Source organism: Lepidochelys kempii, chromosome 9 (genome assembly GCF_965140285.1).
Source record: "Lepidochelys kempii isolate rLepKem1 chromosome 9, rLepKem1.hap1, whole genome shotgun sequence".
NCBI classification, from domain to species: domain Eukaryota; kingdom Metazoa; phylum Chordata; order Testudines; family Cheloniidae; genus Lepidochelys; species Lepidochelys kempii.
Genome location: NC_136388.1, coordinates 49,699,420 through 49,722,340, shown reverse-complemented (window position 1 = coordinate 49,722,340; position 22,921 = coordinate 49,699,420). Strand labels below are relative to the sequence as shown.

At 44.5% G+C, this 22,921-nt stretch overlaps 1 protein-coding gene across 20 annotated transcripts in view; it reads right to left on the bottom strand.

Annotated features, from left to right (window-relative positions):
- The window catches only part of MAP3K13 (mitogen-activated protein kinase kinase kinase 13), a 141,160-nt gene that overhangs the window by 31,311 nt on the left and 86,928 nt on the right, over nt 1–22,921 (bottom strand). For all 20 annotated transcript variants that reach the window (XM_078854197.1, XM_078854202.1, XM_078854204.1 and 17 more), the window contains 6 exons: nt 21,298–21,869; nt 11,274–11,457; nt 8,037–8,228; nt 6,277–6,435; nt 3,806–3,964; nt 784–892 (listed from right to left, as the gene is read on the bottom strand). In XM_078854197.1, coding sequence (XP_078710323.1) covers nt 784–892; nt 3,806–3,964; nt 6,277–6,435; nt 8,037–8,228; nt 11,274–11,457; nt 21,298–21,796 — 1,302 coding nt within the window. In that variant the 5' untranslated portion in view covers nt 21,797–21,869. The remainder of the gene's footprint in view (nt 1–783; nt 893–3,805; nt 3,965–6,276; nt 6,436–8,036; nt 8,229–11,273; nt 11,458–21,297; nt 21,870–22,921) is intronic.

Genomic DNA, 22,921 nt, shown 5'->3' with positions numbered 1-22,921 from the left:
GTTGCTTGTGTCTCCTCTGTCAAAAAGAGAAAGGGGCCAAACAGTTCCCAGGGCTCCTCCCACTACGCTGGGATAGCTACTGCTCGGAAGTGACCAGCTGACCCTCTAGGTGATCTTTGACTGGGCTTGCACAGAAGAGGGCTGGAATTTATTGGAGGCCTGGATGGTGCACACAGTTACACGTGTCTCCAAAGAAGCTTCTCTAAGACAGCTGTGGCTGGGCTGAAGCCTGAGCTTGCTGATACTGTTGGGTCTGTCTGGTCTGCAAATGCTGTAAACTGCTATAAATGCCGGACTGCAGACCAGGCTTGCTGGCCGTTTATAAATTGCATCAAGGCCTATTGGGCTGCAGGCCTAACTTGTAACTGCTGCAGCTGTTGTTGTGCTATCCATTTCTTCTTCCACTTCTGTCTTTTGGGTAAAGGGCGTCTGGAAACACCACTTCTGGTACAAACGTCCCCACCCTGTTTTCTGAACACAGCAGGTGCATACACACACGGTTTGTGTCCAAAGCATAATCCCTTCCTAGCACAAGCCTTTATTGTTAACATAAATAGTAAAGCATAAGCCTCAGCCTAAGATTTTTCTGAGGTTGGCTTATTATTACATTTTCCCTTGCAAGACCCTCCTGTCCTTGCCCTAGTCCTCTCTTTCCCGCTCAGACACAAACCAATCCATTACATCCTGGGCTGGAGTCCCACTTGGTCTGGCTTCCAGCATGAGTCAGCAATAGCTGTGAGACCCCCGTAGCCCTCCTAGCAGCTATGACCAGTCTGTATTTACCTGGGATTTGAAATAAGTCTCCTGAGGGGTGGCAAGAACGTCAGCAGATGCAATGTCTAGGTGCATCAGCGTCTGTCGGAAAGAGGGACGGTTCCGGGGCTTGCTCTGCCTGAACAGAACAACAAAGTCAAGTTAAGGGGACATGCTATAGAGTTAAAATCAGACTGAAAGTGTTTTACCCACTACTGGTACAATCAACCTATAATTGCTGTAGCTGGAAAAGAGCAGAACACAAGAATTCTCTTTCCCACTCAGTGTATTTCTTTGGTGCACTTGGCAGCTTGCTGTGTGTAAGCCCTTTCACTGTTGCGCTGTAGTCAGTTTTCCCTTCTACAACACCAGGGCAGAGAGAACATTTGTAAAACAGGAAACTGTAACTGTGAAATCACAAAAGTCAGCAGAGGCCTCAAGGCAGGTAGAAACTGAATCTTCTCTAACTCATTTGGTGAAACTGACTAGATTTCAGCCTGGTGTCCCTTGAGTTTCTGAATCTGTAACTGACATATTTAGAGCACGCTCCTAAGAATTACAGGTCAGTGAAGAATAGTCAGCATCACAGCATTTTTCTTCCTCATTCTCCTAGTATATTAGCCAGAACGAATGGTGGCCCATCTTGGCTAATGTAGGAGAATCAAGGTATTCTTTAATATTCCATACCCCTTAGGGATTCCCTGCCATTAGTGAGCCTGAAGAATGAAGACTCAGCATTAATGCCCTTCCTAAGAATAAGACCTTGAGCTCTGTAACCTGGCAAGAGGAATGTATGGAGAACATTACCCACAACCACAAGGGTAAAGTCCCCAGACCAGCACACAGCTGGATTTCCTCTATAACTAGCTCATGACCAGCCATTTTGACAGAAGCATCTAGGCCCCCAATAGAAACATATTTCCTTGGGAAAATTTGATGTCAAACTTGCAGGTATGAGACGCAGGTTGAAAAATAGGTGGATTTGTCTGCATCTCATATAGAGAGGTTTCTGTGCATATGAGGAGGTATGCAATTCTTAGCTAACGAACTCAGACTGTACTGGTCCAAGAGCTATAGAGCCAACAGATTAAAAATAATTTTCCAGGATTGTATTAATGGATTCACAGATTCCAGGGACCATTGTGATCATCTAGTCGGACCTCCTGTATAACACAGGACATAGACCTTCCCCAAAATAATTCCTAAAGCATTTCTTTTAGAAAAACATCCAATCTTGATTTTAAAATTGCTGGTGATAGAGAATCCACCACAATCCTTGATAAATTGTTCCAATGGTTAATTATTCTCACTGTTAAAAATGTACAGCTTATTTCCAGTCTGAATTTGGCTAGCTTCAACTTCCAGCTATTGGATCATTTTATACCTTTGTCTGCTAGATTGAAGAGCCCATTATCAAATATTTGTTTCCCAGTTAGGTCCTTATACACCCTGATAAAGTCACTCTTAACCTGTTTTTGTTAAGCTAAATAGATTGAGCTCCTTGAGTCTATCACCATAAGACAGGTTTTCTAATCCTTTAATCATTCTCATGGATCTTCTCTGAACCCTCTCCAATTTACAACACAAGAACTGGATGCAGGATTCCAGCAGCAGTGACAAATACAGAGGTATTATAACCTCTCAGCTCCTACTCGAGATTCCCGTTTATGCATCCCAGGATCGCATTAGCCCTTTGTGCCACAGCATCGCACTGGGAGCTCCTATTCACCTGATTATCCCATGACCCAAATCTTTTTCAGAGTCACAGCTTTCCAGGATAGAGTCCCACATCCTGCAAGCATGGCCTACATTCTTTGTTCCTAGATATATACATTTATATTTAGCCATATCAACACGCACATTGTTCGCTTGCGCCCAGTTTACCAAGTGATCTAGATCACTCTGTATCTGCGTATCATTTATCACTCCCCCAATTTCTGTGTCTGGAAACTTTATCAGTGATTATTTTGTTTTTCTTCTGGGTCATTAATAAAAATGTTAAACAGTGTAGGTCCAAGAACTGAGCCTTGTGCGATCCCACTGGAAACACATCTACTCAATGATGATTCCCTATATAAAGGCCCAGAAGGAGGGCAGACATGACTGCTAACACAGACGGGACAGAGTCAAACAAGATTGATGGGGCTTCTGAGCTCTTAAACATTCTTGCTAATTTGGATATTTTCATCCTCAGACAGCAGAATTTGCAGGGAGGGGCTTGAGAAGGTGTCCTGAGTCTGGGAATAATATGGACCAGGGAGCCAAGAGGCAGCAGCATCCTCAAATTGACATAGAGAATTAGCTACAGCACAGAGACGGTGGCATCTCTCCAGCTCCCAGCGGAAACAGAGACCGGATCCCTCTGGCTGACACTGCCTCTGCTGCAGATCACAGCCTCCCCTTCTTTCACCACCTAGAACCGTGCCAAGGCTGGGAACTGGATCCCTGTTCCTGTTGCTTCCAATTCTTCCCTCTTCCTCCTCCTCTTCTGAACAGCACTCCACTCAGCTCTCCTCTCTTCCCACCCTCCGAGTCGTTGTTACGTACCACCCACCTAGCTCCAGATCCATAGTCCTCTCTGAGTGACTCCTGGTTCTCCCGTATTTAGCCACGGTCAGGATGAGCCTTTGGCCACCTGCCTCATCGTCCTTACCTCCTCATTCGATCTGCAGCTCTCCAGCATCTCTCTCACTTGCCCTGGTCGTCCCCAAGCCCTGCCATGTCTAATTTCTCTATCACTGAGTTCCGTTCTCTGACCACCCTGGTCTCTTTCAGCATCAACATCAATGGCATAAGTAACTGCATGCTGTCTGTAGGAACTCCAATGCCTTGCTGGTGACAAGTCATTTTGCTTCATGGCAGCGGGACATGGAATGTCACACCCAGCATAGTATGCCACCAGCACATAGTCTCTCTCTCAGCGGCAATGGTGTTTTTTAAAAAGAGAACTTTGCTCTGGACCCCACCCTCCAGTCCTTACTCAGGCGCCACTTCCGCAGAGCCAGAACTGCAGGATCAAGCCCCAAGTCTGTGCAGGGGATGTGGCTCTTACCATGTTTGCTTCATGAGGATTTTGAACCCATCTGGACAGGTGGAAGGGACAGGAAGGTGCAGGCTGTTACTGCCCACTCCCCAGATGATAGCTGAGGAGTCTACATCCTTGTATGGAATCTCTCCTGTAAGCAGCTCCCACAAAACTACCCCAAATGACCTGTTGCAGAAACATAAGGACAAACCTCCACAGTGAGTTACACGGGTTGTGAAAAAATTCGGTAACAGACTAAGAGACTTTCTGTTCAGTTATCAAAATGGGCAGCAGGTTACATCTGATTTTGGATTTTGAAAATGGATTCAAGAATGGTAATGTTCATATATTTAACTAGATAAGGGTGTTATCCAGGGTTATGTTACACTTTGTGCAGTCTCTCTGTGCCACTGTTCTAGACCCTAGCCTTTTATCCACAGTTGCATCGGTTTTACCTTTCACTTTATACTGAAAAGCTAAATCAAATCCTCCTCCTTTTTGGGTTTTTAATCTCAAAAATATATGAAGTTATGAGCAAAATACAATGGAATATGGGTAAAATCTACAATGGAAGGTCATGGTCTTGCCAATTCCAGTAACTAAAATGCAAAGTTATTTTTTCCAAACTGTAATCATTGCTGATCATAGCTCCTTTGCTTTGGGACAAAGTGAGAATTTGTGTGTATTCATGATAAACCAGCTAACAGATTTCGATTGCTTTTAAAAAAAAAAAAAACAAAAAAAAACCAAACACTCCCCCTGCTGGCATGTTTGCTGCACTAGCCGTGCCCTCTGCAGAAAAATGCTTCCAAAGCTAATGAAACACAAAACAACAGCAATGATTACAATGTGGAAGTGAGGAAACAAACACAGCCACTGTGTAGGTGCCACTATTTGGACATTTCAGACTCCATTGGAGATTCCCTCTTGTCCTAACTTGAAGAAAAATGAATAAGAATTGTGTTAAAACCAGTCATGGCTAGAACAGTATAAGGAGGGTCTGTCGAGAGCAGGCAACCCACACTACAAGAAATGAAAATTACAGGTAAGAAAACTAAATCTGCCTTTCTCCTGTAATGAATCCAAGGCTCCAGAGAGAAGTCATAATTCACAAAAGGTAGCAAGGAATGACTGCCATCACCAACCACACAGAGGGCATCATAAAATAGTAAACTGATGCCAAAATGGTTAGTACAAAGGCAAAAGAGAGGTGACCAAAAGCCAAAGAAAAGCACTCACTGAATAACTGTTCCAGAAGCTAAAATTAGCCTGAGATGCAGAGATGTGGTAAAGACTATTTAGTGAGTTTCAAAGTCCAAATTTACTATATCCCAGAAGGAACAGCATCTTTCTCTCTCTTTCTCTATATATCCTTGCACGCTGACTACATTTCCCAGACTTGAAGAAAAGCTCTGTGTAAGCTCAAAAACTTGTCTCTTTCACCAACAGAAGCTGGTCCAATAAAATATATTATCTCACCCACCTTGTCTTTCTCCTGTCCTGGGACCAACCTGGCTATAACAACATCGCATGGAACAGAAAAACATGATCCTGTGTTTGTTCACTGTTTTAATTCTTAAAGGGGCAGGTTTTTGGGGCCCACTTTTGTGAGGTGCTGAGGACCTTCATGTCTCATCATCATCAAACATCTAAATACACTGAAATTTTATTTCTTTCATAGCCCCACTCCTCATTGTAGAGCTTATAATTAGGACCCTACCAAATTCACGGCCAGGAAATATGCGTCATGGACCGTGAAATCTGACCTCCCCCATGAAATCTGGTCTTTTGTGTACCTTTGCCCTATAATATACAGATTTCACAAGGGAGATCAGCGTTTTTCAAACTGGGGGTCCAGATCCAAAAGGTTGCAAGATTACTGGAGGGGGTGTGGTATTGCCACCCTTACTTCTGCGCTGCCTTCAAAGCCGGGTGGTTGAAGAGCAGAAGCTGCTGGCCAGGCAACCGACTCTGAAGGCAGTACAGAAGTAAGGGTGGCAATACCATCTCATGCCATCCTTTTTTCTGTGCTACTGCTGGCCGTGGCACTGCCTTCAAACCTGAGCTCCTGGCTAGCAGCCACTGCTCTCTGGCCACCCAGCTCTGAAGGCAGCGCCGCTGCCAGCAACAGAGAACTAAGGGTGTCAATACTGTGACCCCCCCCCCCCACAATAACCTTGTGCCCCTCCCCACCCTTTTTGGGTCAGAACCCCTACAGTTACAACAATTACAATGAAATTTCAGATTTAAATATCTGAAATCATGAAATTTATTATTTTTAAAATCCAATGACCATGAAATTGACCAAAATGGACCATGAATTTGGTAGGGCCCTACATATAATATTTAGCAGCATCTCTGAGAATGGAAAGTCCAGTAGAGAGCAATGAGACAGACCTTCTGGTGAGTATAGAGTGCTGGAAATGCTATATAATGGGAAGATCTGACTGGTTGAAAGGAAGGTGAAGATGTGTAATTAACATGATAGTACTGCTCACCAGATATCCACTTTTTCAGAGACGGGCTCATTCCGTATCACCTCTGGGGCCATCCAAGCCACAGTGCCCGCGAAGGACATTTTTGTACTTTTATCACTGAGTTCTTTAGAAGTACCAAAATCTGAAATTTTTACTGCATCTGTATGAGTGACTAATACACTGGAGAGAGAGGGAAAAACACAAGGTATCAGCAATGAGAAAACGCTTTGCACTTCCCTTGCAACTTTCAGAAGTGGATCTTAAAGTTTTTTGTCACCCACTAACACTGTCAGGTATAAACTATAACTATTTTATCAATGGGCAAAGTGAGGGTGTAAGAATTAGTGGTTTATCTGGACCTAGCAGCCAGGAACTAAAGCTTTAAAACAATTTGATCAGTAAATGGAATTAATTTGCTAGTTTCGGTAAATTCTCTCCCTCTGTTCAGAACAAGTTTTTCTTATGTAACTCCACCAGATCCAGTTGTTCCGCCAACATGGGAGGGAGTCATAATGACCTCTTCCTTGCTTTGCATCATTAATAAGGTAGTGCTGAAATAAAATCAGTAGAGCAATCTACACTAACATTTTTGCTTGTCTGTCTCCAAGGGCTCCTGGATCAAGGGCTCCTGGTTTCTATCATTGCTCAAACCCACGGCCCCATAAACTACACTGTTCTGGAAACAAAGCTCCTCCCTCTTGGAATCTAGCTCAAACACTTCCTATCTAAAGCCTCAATTTTAACCACAGTCACTCAAGATCTTAGTGCAGTAGCTATTGTTAGCAAATGGCTCTGTTTCAAATCAGTATTACGTATTGGTGAGGCTGTTTGACAGGGTCAGAGTACAGGGTTAATAATACTGCAGCTTCACAGATGAATTACCACAAAATTCTTTTGATTTTTTTCCAAACTCGGATTCTAAATTCTAGAGGCCAAAGTCCATTCTGGTGTAAACCGACTGTAACAGAGTCATAACGGGGAACATCAAGGTTGACTATATTTGGGGGACTTTCAAACTTCTTTTAAATACATGTTTTAACACAAAATGACTACTAAGATGGAAAAATGCAATTAGCCATATGCAGGTATATACTGTATACAGTATAATTAGAGGTAACAATTACAGAAAAATGTAGAACTATTTGTTGGAAAATTTATCTTGATATTCAAACTAGCAATAATATAAATAATAAGTGATGTAACAATAATAACCTCACTGCCCAAACAATGTAACATACCATTTAAAACATTTACAGCCAAATACAGATACAATAACAGAACCACAGTCACACCGCGTGCTGTAAACAGTGAAGGAAGGGTGAGGCTGAAGCAATGTCCAGGGTGAACGAGATAAGACAGCTGGGCAGTATCAGCAGGGGAACAGGTGCAGGAGAAGAGGAAGATACACATTCAGGAGAGCAGGGGATGAGACCAGAACAAAACAGACAAGACAGACAGACAAAATAGAGAAGAAGGAGACAGAGTGATTCACTTTTTCAAAAGGGCAAAACAGACATCTCATTAGCATACATGTTTCCCTACTATTACTTTCCCACATAAGCAACTGGTGCATAACAGAGATGTTATACTAGTATAAATGGGAGCAGAGATGGTCCATGCAGTTACAAACAGGTCAGAGGAGCCACAAGACAAATCTCTCTCAAGTTATGGGCCAGACCATGAGAAAGTTTAAGGGCCCCATATCTAGCTCGATATCCATTTGCTGGAGGAATTCACTCAAAAATCTACTTTTTCAGAGTTTTAAGCACCCAAGGACTTACTTTGGTGACTTGAGGTCTCGGTGGATGATTTTATGAAGGTGTAAGTAATTCATTCCACTTGCAATCCCTGTGGACCAGTCCACAAGCAGCCGAGGCGTGACTTTCCGACCCGCTCGTAGCACTTCATAGAGCTGTCCATGTGCGCAGTACTCCATGATAATACAGTAACATGGAGCTTGAGTGCAAACTCCCCTGTCAGAGAACACACAAACACTATACACATTACTGCAAATCAAACCCAACACTCAGTATCAAAGGGATTCTCTGAACTCAAAAATATACCATTGTGATCTGAATGCCCAGAGCTCATTGACTTTCCTGGCAGGGAGCTGTAGGGGCTCAGCATTTTTGAAAATTAGACCGTTGTTCTTTATCTGGAACGTGTCAACTGTGCACCTGACTCATACGTGGAGAAATTAAGTTTGTCTATAGAAGCAGAAGCTGCTCTGTAGGTTTATGTCTTTGGCTTTTACTTTCTAGTATTGACCTTCATTCTCCAGGGATACAGGCACAGGAACACAGACATTGCCATACAGGTCCAGATCAGACTACAGAGCCCCCAGGTCAAGCAATGACAGGGGCTTTCGATGCTTCACAGGAAAACAAAAACCATGCCTTAGTAAATGCTCAATCAGGAAGAGCTCTGGAACACCAGACACATAGCAAATACAAACTTTAGTGTAGTTCAATGCCAAAATGCCTGAAGAGAGCTAACCTTCCATGAGAAAACTTCCATTCTGAGAGACCCCATTAGTCCCCCAGCATTTTGATTAACCAGCTAATAATGTGACACTATTAGATTAAAAGTAATATTTCTATTACTATTTCTTCTACATTTTCTCCTCCTCCCTTCCCACTAAGATTACAGAAAACAGATCCATCTCCAGTCAGCAGGACTTAGACTTTATTTTTTACTTCGGGTTTGTTTGTATTTGTTTGTGTGGTGTTCCTATGTCAAAGTTAGGTCCAAATAGTAGGTTTTATATTTATTCCATATCTTGTCAGACATGCTTTGGAGAAACACGGCTTGTGTTCATTGAACCACTGCAGTCACCTTCTAACTTGTCACATAATTCGTTTGATTGGCTTGCCTTCTACTAAGTCACTCTGGGCTCAGTTTTACAGCTGCGTCACGTGAAGAGCTCCCACTGAATTAGCAGAAATTCCACATTAAAGTAGCTCTAACCTGGACCTTGTATTAGTATTCAGCCAGGTTAACAGAATAAGGGTTCATCTCCACTCCATTTGGAGCTAAATTCTTGTTAACACTCACCATATATTTTAGTACTATTCAAAAATCCTCTTGCAGCAAAAGTTAAATTAGGTTGGGAAGTATCTGCAGGCATCACTTGGATAACAAATGGGGTTAGGAGTAAAATCGACTTAGATTATTTGTCTGTTCTATATGGTCTGTCTCCTTAGGGCATGGACTGTGTCCATGTTTTGTACAGCACTGAGCATATCAACCATGCCCAGTAAGTAACTCCAGTAATAAATTACCTACTTACACCACAGAGCTGCAAGATCTGGTTTTGCTTTATGCACACTCTAGTGTTATGCCTACTCCAAGAAGATCTGTTGCAAGTTCAAGTACAATTCAGTTCAGTCCTTTAAGAGGATGAGGGCTGTAGAGACTGATAGCTCTGCGAGAGCTCTTGCCTTTTTATGTTTTGCAATAACATGAATTCAGATTGGGTCAATGGCAAAATTCTGCCCTTGCAGCAAGAACATTGTTGGAGGGAAGCAATAAGGTGTTGGCTTTAGGAAGGGTCCATATGCCATCCTGCCAGCCCAGGCTGAATGCAGTGGGCAGAATACCTCATTCTGTCCCCTAAAAAGCAGCATTTCCAATCCCCACGTATGCTACTGACTACAATACGTACAGGTGGATGGGCCCACACCAGTACAGCACACACCCTGTCAGTCCATCAGCCATGCCCTGACCTAGCACTCAATAGACACTGATGAGGAAATCCTCCCCACTTGCTGTGAGAAAGAAGAAGCAGCACCCTCAAAGCTCTTCTGATTTAAACACACCTGTGCAACATAGAGCGCAAGTTGCCCTGGGTGTTCAGACTTTCATGGGATCCTCACATAACACAGAGTCAGGCTTGTGCTTAAGTACCTTGAAGAGTCGGGGTTTAACTAAGGAGCAGGTTGGAAAAAAGGCCATGTCCTTTAAGACATTCTCTGGTGTATAGACCATCTCAGAGAGTCCTCAACCTGAGGAGCACACCATCATGTAGCCCTCTCAAATCACATTTCACAGAGCCTTGAAAATTTGTCCTGCCTGGATCTGCTCCTAGGATGAGACCATGAACCTGTCCTGATGCAGGCAAGCTACAGGCCAAGAGGACTTGGTAGTCCCTGGGAATTTTAAAACCTGAATAAGGACTACAGTAGATCTTTCTTTGTTCTCTCTCAGACAGTTATGACGAGAGAATGCACCTTCCACAGGGTGTGAACTACACCAATTGCAAGACTGTGCTCTTGTGCCAGTCATCTAGATAAGGATAGACCTGCATGCCCCAGTGACATGGATTAGGCACCACCCCAGCCAGTTACTCAGTGATCACCCACGGAGTGCTGCCAGTTGGAAAGGGAGCATTTTATACAGGCTGCCCACCATAAACCTGAAGCTGTTCCTGTTCTCCTGTCTGAATGTTCTTGGGTCTCACCATCATCTTTAAAGAGCTTCACTAAGCATAGCTGGAGCCCGCAGAGCACAGTCTAAGGAGCAACTCATTCTCACTCAAGGGGGAGAGGAGTTGCTCTTCTGATCAGCTCTGTTCACTCTGCCTGACTACAGCTCTACGCATTGTTCTCCTTCTCCCCAGTAGTGAGGCTCTCCCCGATGGACAGGACAGGACAAGTTTCCCATGGGCTTTGTGCATGGGGAAATCTCTCTGGCAATAGTTTCCTTGGTCTTTCCTTTACCTGTAGATGTGCGAAGTTCACAGGACTGTGTTTTTGTGTGTATGAGTGTCTATATAACCCCTCTAAGTTGGAATGTTGCACACCATAACAGTGCCCACAACACTACATACCTGTGCGTGAGAGGAGGGGCAGAATATGTTTCCAGTTTTAACTATGGAAGATTGGATAAACCAGAAGGCAAGTCGTGTACTCGGAGCTCACCATTTGGCCAGGACATGATGGCTAACAATGCCTTCTTCTGGAAAAAAACAAGTTATTACTTTTCTAGTAATTATCTAGATAACAGAAGTCATGACCTACTTGAAGGCGATGATGTTAGGATGCTTCAGCTTCCGCAAGTGCTTGATGTCAGTTTCATTCTGTTCTCTCACTTTCTTGATTGCCACCTCCTCCGCTCGGAATTTGCCTAAGAAGACAGCGCCTTGCGCTCCACTGCCCAACCACTGCAGCTCTGAGATCTCCTCAAAAGGAACTTCCCATGTATCTGGTAATACACAAGCAAGGCACATAGCTTAGAAGATCTCCAAGTTCATGCAGTGCTCTGTTGCAAGGTCATACCGGAGACAGTGACTGTCAACTCCTTTGTCATCTCTTATGACCTTTTCACCAAGTAGCTCAGTAACACATTCAAAATCTTTGTGAGCTGCTAATGTGATACAATAAGTTAATATACTTGAGACTTTCACATCTGAGAATTTGGAGAGTGTCCCTTCTTCGGTGAAGTTCAAGGAGGGAGGGAGCGGGGCTGTACAACATTAAACATATAACTATAGACAATCCAAACATTCCGATAAAAGGAAACGTTTAAAATCCACAATGGCCAAAACAAATTGAAGGGTTTTTCTACAGGAAAACCACAGAATCATAGAAGTGTAGGACTGGAACGGACCTCATTAGTCCTCTAGTCCAGTCCCCTCCACTCAAGGCAGGGCTAAGCAATAACTAGACCATTCCTGACAGGTGTTTGTCTAACCTGCTCTTAAAAACCTCTAATGATAGAGATTCTATAACCTCCCTAGGCAATTTGTTCCAGTGTTTAACCACTCTGACAGTTAGGAAGTTTTTCCTGATGTCCAACCTAAACCTCCCTTGCTGCAATTTAAGCTATTGCTTCTTGTCCTACCCTCAGAGGTTAAGTACAACAATTTTTCACACTCCTCCTTGTAACAACCTTTAATGTACTTGAAAACTCTTGACATGTTACCTCCTGCCTTCCCCAGTTTTCTCTTCTCCGGACTAAACAAACCCAATTTTTTCAATCTTTCTTCATACATCATGTTTTCTAGACCTTTAATCATTTTTGTTTAAATGGGGTAAAACAGAGCACAGAAGGGAAGGCAATAAATATGGAGCCAACAGTGGGCCGAGTATAAAACAGTGGTGGTCAACCTGCAGCCCATCATGGTAATCTGATTGTGGGCTGCAAGACATTTTGCTGACCATTGACTATCCGCAGGCACGGCCCGCTGCAGCTCCCAGTGGCCGCAGTTCGCCGTTCCCAGCCAATGGGAGCTGCGGGAAGCGGTGGGCCACAGCGATGTGCAGTCTGCCGCTTCCCATAACTCCCATTGGCTGGGAACAGTGAACTGCAGCCATTGGGAGCTGCAGAGGGCTGCGTCTGAGGACGGTCAATGTCAGCAAAATGTCTTGCGGCCCGCGATCAGATTACCCTGATGGGCCACATGTGGCCCGTAGGCTGCAGGTTGCCCACCACTGGTATAAAAACTAAAAACTGTTTAAAAAGACAGCTAAGGTTGCTCAGTGACAACAACTAAGTTACCTAACACATCATTTAGAAAACCCAAGCACTTAAAGCAAGATATGTTAAGTACATCATAAGAGTTACACTGACTACATAATAAAACACACACATTTTTCTTCAGAACTACAAAGAAATGCATGTTTCCTCACATCACAACTTGAACTTTGCCCCCCAGATTGCACTTTGATATCTACTAATTTTATCATCTTGATTTCAATATAAAGTATACATTTTTAACAGTGAAAGTAAGCAAGCATTGGAACAATTTACCAAGTGTTGTGGATTCTCTGTCACTGACCATTTTTAAATTAAGATTGGATGTTTTTTCTAAAAGACGTGTTGCTCTAGGAATTACTTTGGTGAAGTTCTCTGGCCTGTGTAATGCAGGAGTTCAGACTAGATGATCACAATGGTCCCTTCTGGCCTTGGAATCTATGAATCTCTAATTTTTAAAGGCATAGAAGTTAAATGGAAAATGTCAGTTAATGTATTTGTTTGAAGTGTTGTAGTCATGTTGGTCCCAGGATATGAGAGACAAAGCAATATCTTTTATTGGACCAACTTCTGTTGATGGAAAGGACAAGCTTTCAAGCTTCACAGAACTCTTCTTCAGGTCTAGAGAAGGAAACTACAGTGTCAAAGATAAATACAAGTGGGATAGATTGTTAAGCATAAATGGTTCACATGTTGTAAGAGACCACTTAAAATGAAAAGCACAATTAACACCTCTGGAGTCAAGTAGGAGAATGGTGGGTTAGTAGGAAGCAGCGTATGTTACAAGTTGCTGTAAGTGGCCCCAAAACCAGTGTCTCTGTTAAGTCTATGGTTTTTGGTGTCCAGCAGAGTTATGAATTTAAGTTCCCAGGCTCTTTTGAAGATGCTGTGCAAATTTCCTTTAAGGATGAGGACTGAGAGGTCAGATATTAAATGATTGCTTTATGAAAAGTATTTGCCCATGAAAGGTATGGTGTGTGACGGGGCAAGGCCAGATGGCTATAGAAAAGTAGTGGGAGATAGATAGATTAGCTCCAGGCTAAACAAATCCCTGGTACCAGGATAAGTGAAATGGCAGCTGCTTCAGGTCAATTAAGACACCTGGTGCCAATTAAGAACTTTCCAGAAGGCAGGGAGAATGCTAGGTTGATTCGGACACCTGAAGCCAATCAGGGGCTGGCTGAAACTAGTTAAAAGCCTCCCAGTTAGTCAGGTGGGTGGGTATGTCAGGAGCTGTGGGAGGAAACTGTGCTGTTGGAGAGACTGAGTAGTACACACCGTATCAGGCACAAGGAAGGAGGCCCTGAGGTAAGGGTGAAGTGGAGCTTGAGGAAGTGAGGGCTGCTGTGGGGGAAGTAGCCCACGGAATTATACATGTCATGTTTCTAAAAGGTCAGTTACCATAGCTGATACTATTAGGGTCCCTAGGCTGGAGCCTGGAGTAGAGGGTGGGCCTGGGCTCCCCTCCCCCTTTCCCGTCTGATTAATCACTGAGACTGGGAGACAACAGAGACTGTGCAAGGAAGGATAACTTCTCCTCACCTCCCTCACTGGCTTATGATGAACATGGCTCAGTAGACTGTGACCCTTGTCTCTAGAGAGAGAAGGGTTACATGGAGGGTCACAGTGAACCTCTGAGGCTAGCGAAATCCACCAGGAAACGTGGGACCCACGGAGGCAAGGACAGAGCTTTGTCACAGGTGTTTTTGTCTTTTATCATTTTTCTGTGTGAGTTCATTTGAAAGCATAGTGATTGTCTCATTTCACCCACATAGTTGTTGTTGTTTGGGCATTTGATGAGGTACATCTTGTAACAGGCATGGATCTTGAAAGGGTATTGATCATTGTAGCAGTGGAAAGATGTCTACAAGTTTTGCATCTGTTCTGGCAGAATCTGGTACCACTTTGAATTGGTGAGTCCTGGTCTATGGGGAGCTTGTTTCTGATAAGCCTCATGAGGTTAGGGATGGGGGGGTTGTTTGAAAGCCAGAAGATGGGGTTTCGGAAAGATTTTTATCAAGAAGTGGTCTCCATCAAATATGGGTTGTAACTGTTTGATACCCCATATGGGGTCTAGTGTGGGGTGACAAGTGACAACTAGCAGAGTGTGACTAATGGGATTTTTTCCCCCTGTATTGAAGCAGGTTCTCCTGGGTATCTGGATGGCCTGTTACATTATGAGATCTACTTCTCTGGTGGTTTTAAAACTGCCTTCACCAAACACGTATGCTCCACCAGAGAAGCAGATTGCATCATAGAATGGGCTGTGTCTGATTTCGGTGGAAAGTTTTTTGCCAAAACCCAAACATCGAAATACCAAAAAGTTTGATTCAGATATTCTTCCGCAGCACTGCAACAGGGTCTTCTGACCACAGTCTCCTGTATGGGCCAGGTTCCCTAGCCAGACTACATTTTCCATGACACACTATGTCCAAGGATGCATCATCAACACAGGGGGACTATGGCACTTTATGGAAGATACAGTCTGGACAGTTTCCTCTAAAAATTTGGTTTTCTGTTATTCAACAAACAGTTACAAATTTCCAAGGAACATTTGTAGCCATCATATTTATTCACACACACAGACTCGTAGACTTTAAGGACAAATGGGACCATCGTGATCATTTAGTCCAGCGCTTTTCAAACTGGCAGTCTCGACACAGAAGAGGGTCACAAGGCTATTATAGGGCATTGTGAGACGGTATGGTATTGCCACTCTTATTTCTGTAATGTTGCTGGCAGCAGTGCTCCTTCAGAGCTGGGGGGGCAGAGAGCGAGGGCTGCTGCCCAGCTCTGAAGGCAGCACTGCTGCCAGCAGCAGTGCAGAAGTAAGGGTGGCCTGGTACAGTATTGCTGTACCCACCCATCCCCAGCTTCCCTTTCCCCCCGGCAGTGTCCTCTACTTGGAAACTTGAAATATGGTAAGCCTACTTTACATTTGTTGAAAGGCTTCAGTGCCTTTGACTGCAGGGATAATGATTACATACTTAACTTGGTGCTCCTATGAGTATGCATAGTAATTTGCTCTCACTTTTGGAGTGTGTGTGTCATCACAGCGTGAAACATTTTCAAAGAGGGGCTCAGCAAAAAAAAGTTTGAGAACCCCTGATCTAGCTGGTGTTCAGCCCAATGCAGGTGACAGAACCTCACCCACCCACTCCTGTAATAGACCCCTAACCTCTGGCTGAGTTACTGAAGTCCTCAAATCATGATTTAAAGACTTCAAGTTACAGAGAGACTGACATTTACACTTGTTTAAACCTGCAAGTGACCAGTGCCCCATGCTGCAGAGGAAGGTGAAAAACCTTCAGGGTCTCTGCCAATCAGACCAGGGGTAAAGTTTCTTCCTGACCCCAAATACGGCAATTAGTTAGACCCTAGAACACGTGGGCAAGACCCACCAGCCAGACACCTGCGAAAGAATTCTCTGTAGTAACTCAAGAGTCCTCCCCATCTAGTGTCCCATCACCAAGCATTGGAGATAATTTCTGCTAGCAGTCACAGATCGGCTACATGTCATTGTAGGGAGTCTCATTATACCCATCCCCTCCATAAACTTATCAAACTCAGTCTTTAAATTAGTTAGGATTTTTTGTCCCCACTATTCCCCTTGAAAGGCTGTTCCACAGCTTCACTCCTCTGATCATTAGAAGCCTTTGTCTAATTTCAAGCCTAAACTTTTGAGGGCCAGTTTATGTCCATTTGTTCTGGTGTCCACAGTGGCACTTAACTTAAATAACTTCTCTCTCTCTCCCTGGTATTTATCCCTTTGATGTATTTATAGAGAACAACCATATCTCCCCTCAGACTTCTTTAGCTTAGGCTAAACAAGCCAAGCTCTTTGAGTCTCCTCTCATAAAATAGGGTTTCCTTTCCTCGGATCTGTTCCGGTTTGAATTCATCTTTTTTAAACATGGGAGACCAGAATTGTGCACAGAATTCTAGATGAGATCTCATCAGTGCCTTGTATAATGGTACTAACGCTGCCCTGTATCTACTGGAAATATCTCACCTGACGCACCCTAAGACTGCATTAGCCTTTTTCACGGCCACATCACACTGGCGGCTCATAGTCATCCTGTGATCAACTAATACACCCAGGTCTTTCTCCTCCTCATCACTTCCAACTGATATGTCCTCAGCCTATAGCAAAAATTCTTGTTATTAGTCTCTAAATGCATGACCTTGGACTTCACACTATTAAATTGCATCCCATTTCTATTACTCCAGTTTACAAGGTCATCCAGATCTTCTTGTATGATATTCTGGTCCTCCTCCGTATTAGTAATACGTCCCAACTTTGTGTCATCCACAAATTTTATTAGCACAATTCCGCTTTTTGTGTTGAGGTCTTTAATAACAATGTTAAAGAAGATTGATCCCAAGACTGATCCCTGAGGAACTCCATTAGTAACCTCCCTCCAGCCTGACAGTTCACCTTTCAGTATGACCTATTGTAGTCTCCCTTTCAGCCAGTTTCTTATCTGCCTTTCAATTCTCATATTAATCCCCATCTTCTCCTATTTAACTAATCATTTCCCACGTGAAACTGTGCCAAATACCTTACTGAAATCCAGGTAGATTAGATCTACTGCATTTCCTTTGTCTAAAAAACCAGTTATCGTCTCAAAGAAGGAGATCAGGTTGGTCTGGCACGGTCTACCTTTTGTAAAACCACATTGTATTTTATCCCAGTTACCGTTCACCTTAACTACTTTCTCTTTCAAAATTTGTTCCAAGGCCTTGCATACCAACTGAGGTCAAACTAAGGGGTCTGTAGTTTCTCAGATCACCTTTTTTCCCCTTCTTAAAAATAGGAACTATATTAGCAATTCACCATTCACAGGGTTCAATCCCAGAGTTTACAGATTCATTAAAAATCCTTGCTATTGGGCTTGCAATTTCATTTAATATTTCCTTTAATATTCTTGGATGAAAATGATCCAAACCCACCCCCCACCCCCGATTTCGTCCCATTAGGCTGTTTGAGTTTGACTTCCACCTCAGATGTACTAATTTCTACCTCAAAATCCTAGTTCCCATTAGCCACCCTGCCACTACCCTAAGCTCTTCATTAGCCTTATTAAAAACTGAGGCAAAGTATTTGTTTAGGTGTTGGGTCATGCCTAGATTATCTTTAATCTCCACCCCACGCTCAGTGCTTAGTGGTCCCACTTCTTCTTTCCTTGTTTTCTTTTTATTTATATGGCTGTAGAACCTTTTACTATTGGTTTTGATTCCCTTTTGCAAAGTCCCACTCTGCTTGGCTTTTAGCTATCCTCACTTTATCCCTACACTTTCTGACCTCCAAGAGGTCTTTCCTTGCTCATCCATCCCATCTTCCATTCCTTGTAGGCTCTCTCAATCACCTGTTTGAGATGTTTGCTCATCCAGATGGGTTTGCAACACTTCCCCATGAATTTTTCCCCCTTGCTTGGGATGCAGGCTTCAGGTAGTTTCTGCAACTTTGATAAAATAATTCCAAGACTCCTACACATTCAGATCCTTGAGTTCTTCGGTCCAGTCCACTTCCCTAACCAGTTCCCTTAATTTTTTTACGTTAACCCTTTTGAAATCAAGGACCCTAGTTGTAGATCTATTTTTGTTTAGCCCTCCATTTAGTTCAAAGTGAATTAGCTCATGATCACTTGAACCAAAGTTGTCCCCTACAACCATTTCTTCCATGAGGTCCTCACTACTCACCAATACCAAATCTAAAAGGGCATGCTTGACCCTTGTTGAGTCAGTGACTATTTGGTGAAGAAATCTGTCAGCTATCACATCCAGTAAAATCGGTGCCCTACTATTATTAGCAGCACTTGTCCTCCAAGCTATATCTGGGAAGTTAAAGTCTCCCATAATCACACAATTCCCAGTAGTATTTATTTCATTAAAAACATTAATGAGGTCTCTATCCATATCCAAATCAGATCCTGGGGGTCTGCAGAATACGTCAAATACTATCCCTAGGGAACCTCTAGTAGCTCTCTTTCCCAAAGTGATTTTGGCCCAAACAGGCTCTGTCTTACCCATTCAATCACTTCTAATTTCTTTACAGTCTACCTCATCATTAATATACAATGCTACGCCACCACCTTTGCCTTTATTTCCGTCTTTCCTGCACAGCACACATCCTTCAATACCTGTACTCCAGTCATGACTACTATTCCACCATATTTCTGTTATCCGTATAATATCTGGTTTCACTTCCAGCACCAGTAGTTCGAGTTCCTCCATTTTGTTATCCAGGCTCATTGCATTGGTGTACAAAAATCTTAATTGTAGCTGCTTGGCTTCACCCACATTCCTTACAATAGAATTGCCCTCCAGGCGGGGCTGTATGGCCTTGCGGTCCATTGGGGTGTGTGGGCCACGGTAGGGGGACTGGGTCCTCCCTGCTCCACCGGATCCCAGATCAGGGCCCTGTCAGTGGTGAGTGTCTGCCACTGGGTCAGCGGGGATCTGTCTGCAACATGTTGACCATCATCAGGACAATGGTTAGTCCTCCTTTGGGCTACTTCCTACCTACCATGTTACTTCCGGTGGCAGTCTGCACATCTTTGGGGTCTCTGGGTTCCTTGGCCAGTGCAACTCCCTGTAGCTCAGACCTCCCTGGGGCATCCACAGGTAGCTGGGCATCTGCTTGGGTCTTGGCGCCTCTGGCTTCCGCGGGCCAGGGCGTCAGTGGCTCCTGGTCAGGAGCCAGCAAGGAGCATCCTTCCTCTCCAGCAGTCAGCCCAGACTGAGCTGGGCTGCTCCCTCTTATACTGGTGCTACACCTAGAGCATGCCCAGTAGGGATGTGGGGGCGTGGCTTCCTCTGCCCACAGTGAGGAGTTAACCTTTCCCAGTCCAGTGCGAGGTGTGTTCACCCCGTCACACCTCCCTATTTCAAATGACAACTTGTTCTAATCTGTCTTTTTCCTTTCCCAAAGCTGGGGACAGGTTATACTTTTAAAGATATACTATATGTAGGCCTTACGCTCATAACCTCATTAACACATTAACAATTTTCATTAATATCCATAATTTTTGGCAATCCATTTGTTCTCATGCCACCTCTTTCTGTCCTGCTCTTTTGTATCAGAATTAAAGGATGCAGGGTATAACAACTGTCCACAAATATATGAAAAGTGTAAACACCAAGATCACAGAAAAATTGTTCAGCGTGGTAGGGAGGGGAGGTAAAAGGGAGCGAAAAGTTAAATGTTGAAAGTCTTCCTGACAACAAGATGTATGAGGCAGTGGAATATTCTCACAGGGAAGTGATGGAAGCCCCAATGTTTCATATATTTAGTACCAGACTGGACACAACACTAGCTAATACATTCAGCACGGGAAAATCCTGCATTAAGATTGTATGGTGGAAGGTGTGTGAGGAGTTCCAACTATTCCTCCACTGTACCTTACCTTGCATTTGTCAACATTATTTTTAATCAGCCATGTGCTGCCCAATCACCTAACTTGATTACGTTCCTTAGGTTCCCCATAGATTTCTCTAGTCCTGTGTGACGGGGTTGGGTCTCACCACTGCAGCGCCTCCCGTTGGTACCTCTGGGAATTAGCTCAGTCCACGTGGAGCACCCTCCACTGGTGGTGTCCCGTCCGTCTCTCACCCTCCGTTGGTGTCTGAACCCATGTTGCTCCCTTCTTGTAGCATTCTCTTCAGGACATTGCCCCCTAGTCCATGCTCACCCCCTTCCAGGGAAGGGGGGAGGTTTAACAGCAGTCTTTTCGCTTCACCCCAGCTGCAGTGGCCAACCAATCCCCAAAGTCTAACCCCTTCTATCAGGGGTAGCGTGCAGTCCATTATGGCCACTTCTAACGGCCAGGTGTAGGACAAGGGGGAAAGGGGGACTCAGGCCCGCCCTCTACTCTGGGTCCCAGCCCAGTGACCCTCTGGCAGCAGCCTCCCTGCCCTCCTTCACTCCCCTTGTCCGCCTCTCCTCCCTGGGCTGCTTCCCCTTCGGCCCCCTTGCACCTTGTGGGCCCTTCTATTAGGGCCTGCAGCCTGCCAGGTATGGGGCTGGAGCTTTCCTCAGCTCCCGCAAGCCTGCCCAGCACTGCGCTGTCCTGGGTGCTGGTCTCCTTTGCTCAGGAGACAGACCTTCTCCCTTGAAGGTCTGGGAGAGACTCCCCGCCTCTCGCCTGGGCAGCCTTTATATAGAGCCTAGCCTGGCCCTGATTGGCTGGCTGACCACGCAGCCGCTCTGGCTTGCTGTAGCCCAGTCTGGCCTGGGAGCGGGGCACCACCCCACCACACCCCGACTAATTTAAATAATTGTCTCAACTTCGAAGTCCGCCACTTCCCAGTTCAGGGGATGGAGTAGATCATGTAAAAGTAGTCTTTTCCAGCTCTAGCTTATACAATTCTGCGCTTGCGGTTCACTATGGAGTGAATGTTTTCTGTGCAACTCTGTATGTTAGGTATGAGAGAATGTCAGACAAATGGTCATGTGGAAAGCTGGGAAAGGGATTTCATTTGTTTTAGCATCCTCACACACTTCACTTTAAAAGAAATGAAGGGAAGAAGAAATGCACTGGGAGCATTTCTGTGGCACAGGCTTACCTTGTTGCTGCAGTTTGTAGTCAGTGGAGTATGCTTTCCCTATGATGTTCCATACAGGCCTCAAACAGCCAAAAAGTCCCTCAAGAAACCCACTGCTCCCACTCCCGGATCTGCTGAACTGAATTTTAATGTCATCTGTCCCACTGTTCTCTCCATCCATCGTGTTACTGTTGCCCTGAGGCACAGCTGTTTCTGCTTCATCCTGTTCTCTCAACTGCAGCACACTGTTCTCAAATTGGTCCCTAGAGTCCTCGCTGATGCTGGTCAACACTGCTGTGGTGACTGGACTGCCCACATTTTCTATTAGATCTGCCTGAAGTAAGCCCTTCTCTCGCACATCCTCTATGATCTCAGGTGAAGGATGGTTTCCAGTGGGTGCATGATCACCATGTATCCCACTGAAGTCTTTGTCTTCATTGAAAGTCTTGGTGATCAAGTTTGTAGAGGAAGGCCAGCTCAGGTGCTCCTGAGGACTGGCCATGGTGCCGTGCATGTGCATGAAGCAGGTAGTCCGATACGGTGCTTAGAGAACTAATGATACACAATTCAGATGCAACAAATGGCCCCAGCACCTGGAATGAGAGAAAATGGGATAAGAAATATTTTTTTCTTTTCTTAATCACTACTATATGGTATTTCTGTTTTGTGCTCTTTTCTGGAGAAGATCTGATAATGAGTTTAACTAGAAAACTGGAGGCCCAATGATATTTGGTAAATGATTATTGAAATTTACAAATGACAACATTTGTTCCCTTTGACATTTAACTCAGTGCACATCATCAATGGGATGGTCCTTGTTATTTCTCCTCTGGGTTACCCACCATGACTCTTTTTTGGAAAACTCAGATAACTGGCAATGGCTGACCCATGAGAGTCTTCTTACAGGAAAGGCCTGTGTGCACTATGTTACCACCAGGGCCAGTACCCCTCTGCACAGACACCAGTCTGTTCTAAGTGGACCCAACTGCAAGGTCTCACGTGTTTCCACATCAACTCTGTCTGGGTAAAGATTCTGGCTACGCAGGACAGACCCTTTGTCTGAGCCCTTCCCTTGGGATGATCCAGCCACCCCAGACCTCAAAACCAGTGTCTCAGACCTCCTGAGCCCCCCAGTCGCTTACATGCATTCCTTCAGAGTTCCACCTTGATGTGGTCACTCTGGCTTCTAGTTTGGCCCCTTCAGGGACAATGGGACAGGACATTAAAGAACACAGGGGTAGCAAACAAATTTCTTGACCACAGTCACTTTACTCTTGACAGCATCAAGAGTTAAAGATCTCTTCAAACACAACAAAAGTCCAGAGACACAGCCTCCCTTAGTCTGATCTATGTCCCTTCTGTGAGTCCAAGGTTTGTCAGTATTTCAGGCTGAGTACAGTCCCTTCTGTGTTCTCTCTCCTGCTAATGTGGTGACAGTCAGCCCTCTGCTCAGAGCAGCACACCCTCTTTTAAAGAGTCTCCCTCTCCTTGCCATGTGCTCCCCTGGAGTGCTCCAGCCTAGGGGTCAGTAGGAAGGGGAGCAAACACTGATTGTTCCATGGAGGTGGGGTAGTAATAAAGAGCCATTCCAGAATTATAGGCCCCCATTGCTCTGTGATGGCTTCTCAGTGCTGGTGTCAAGCAC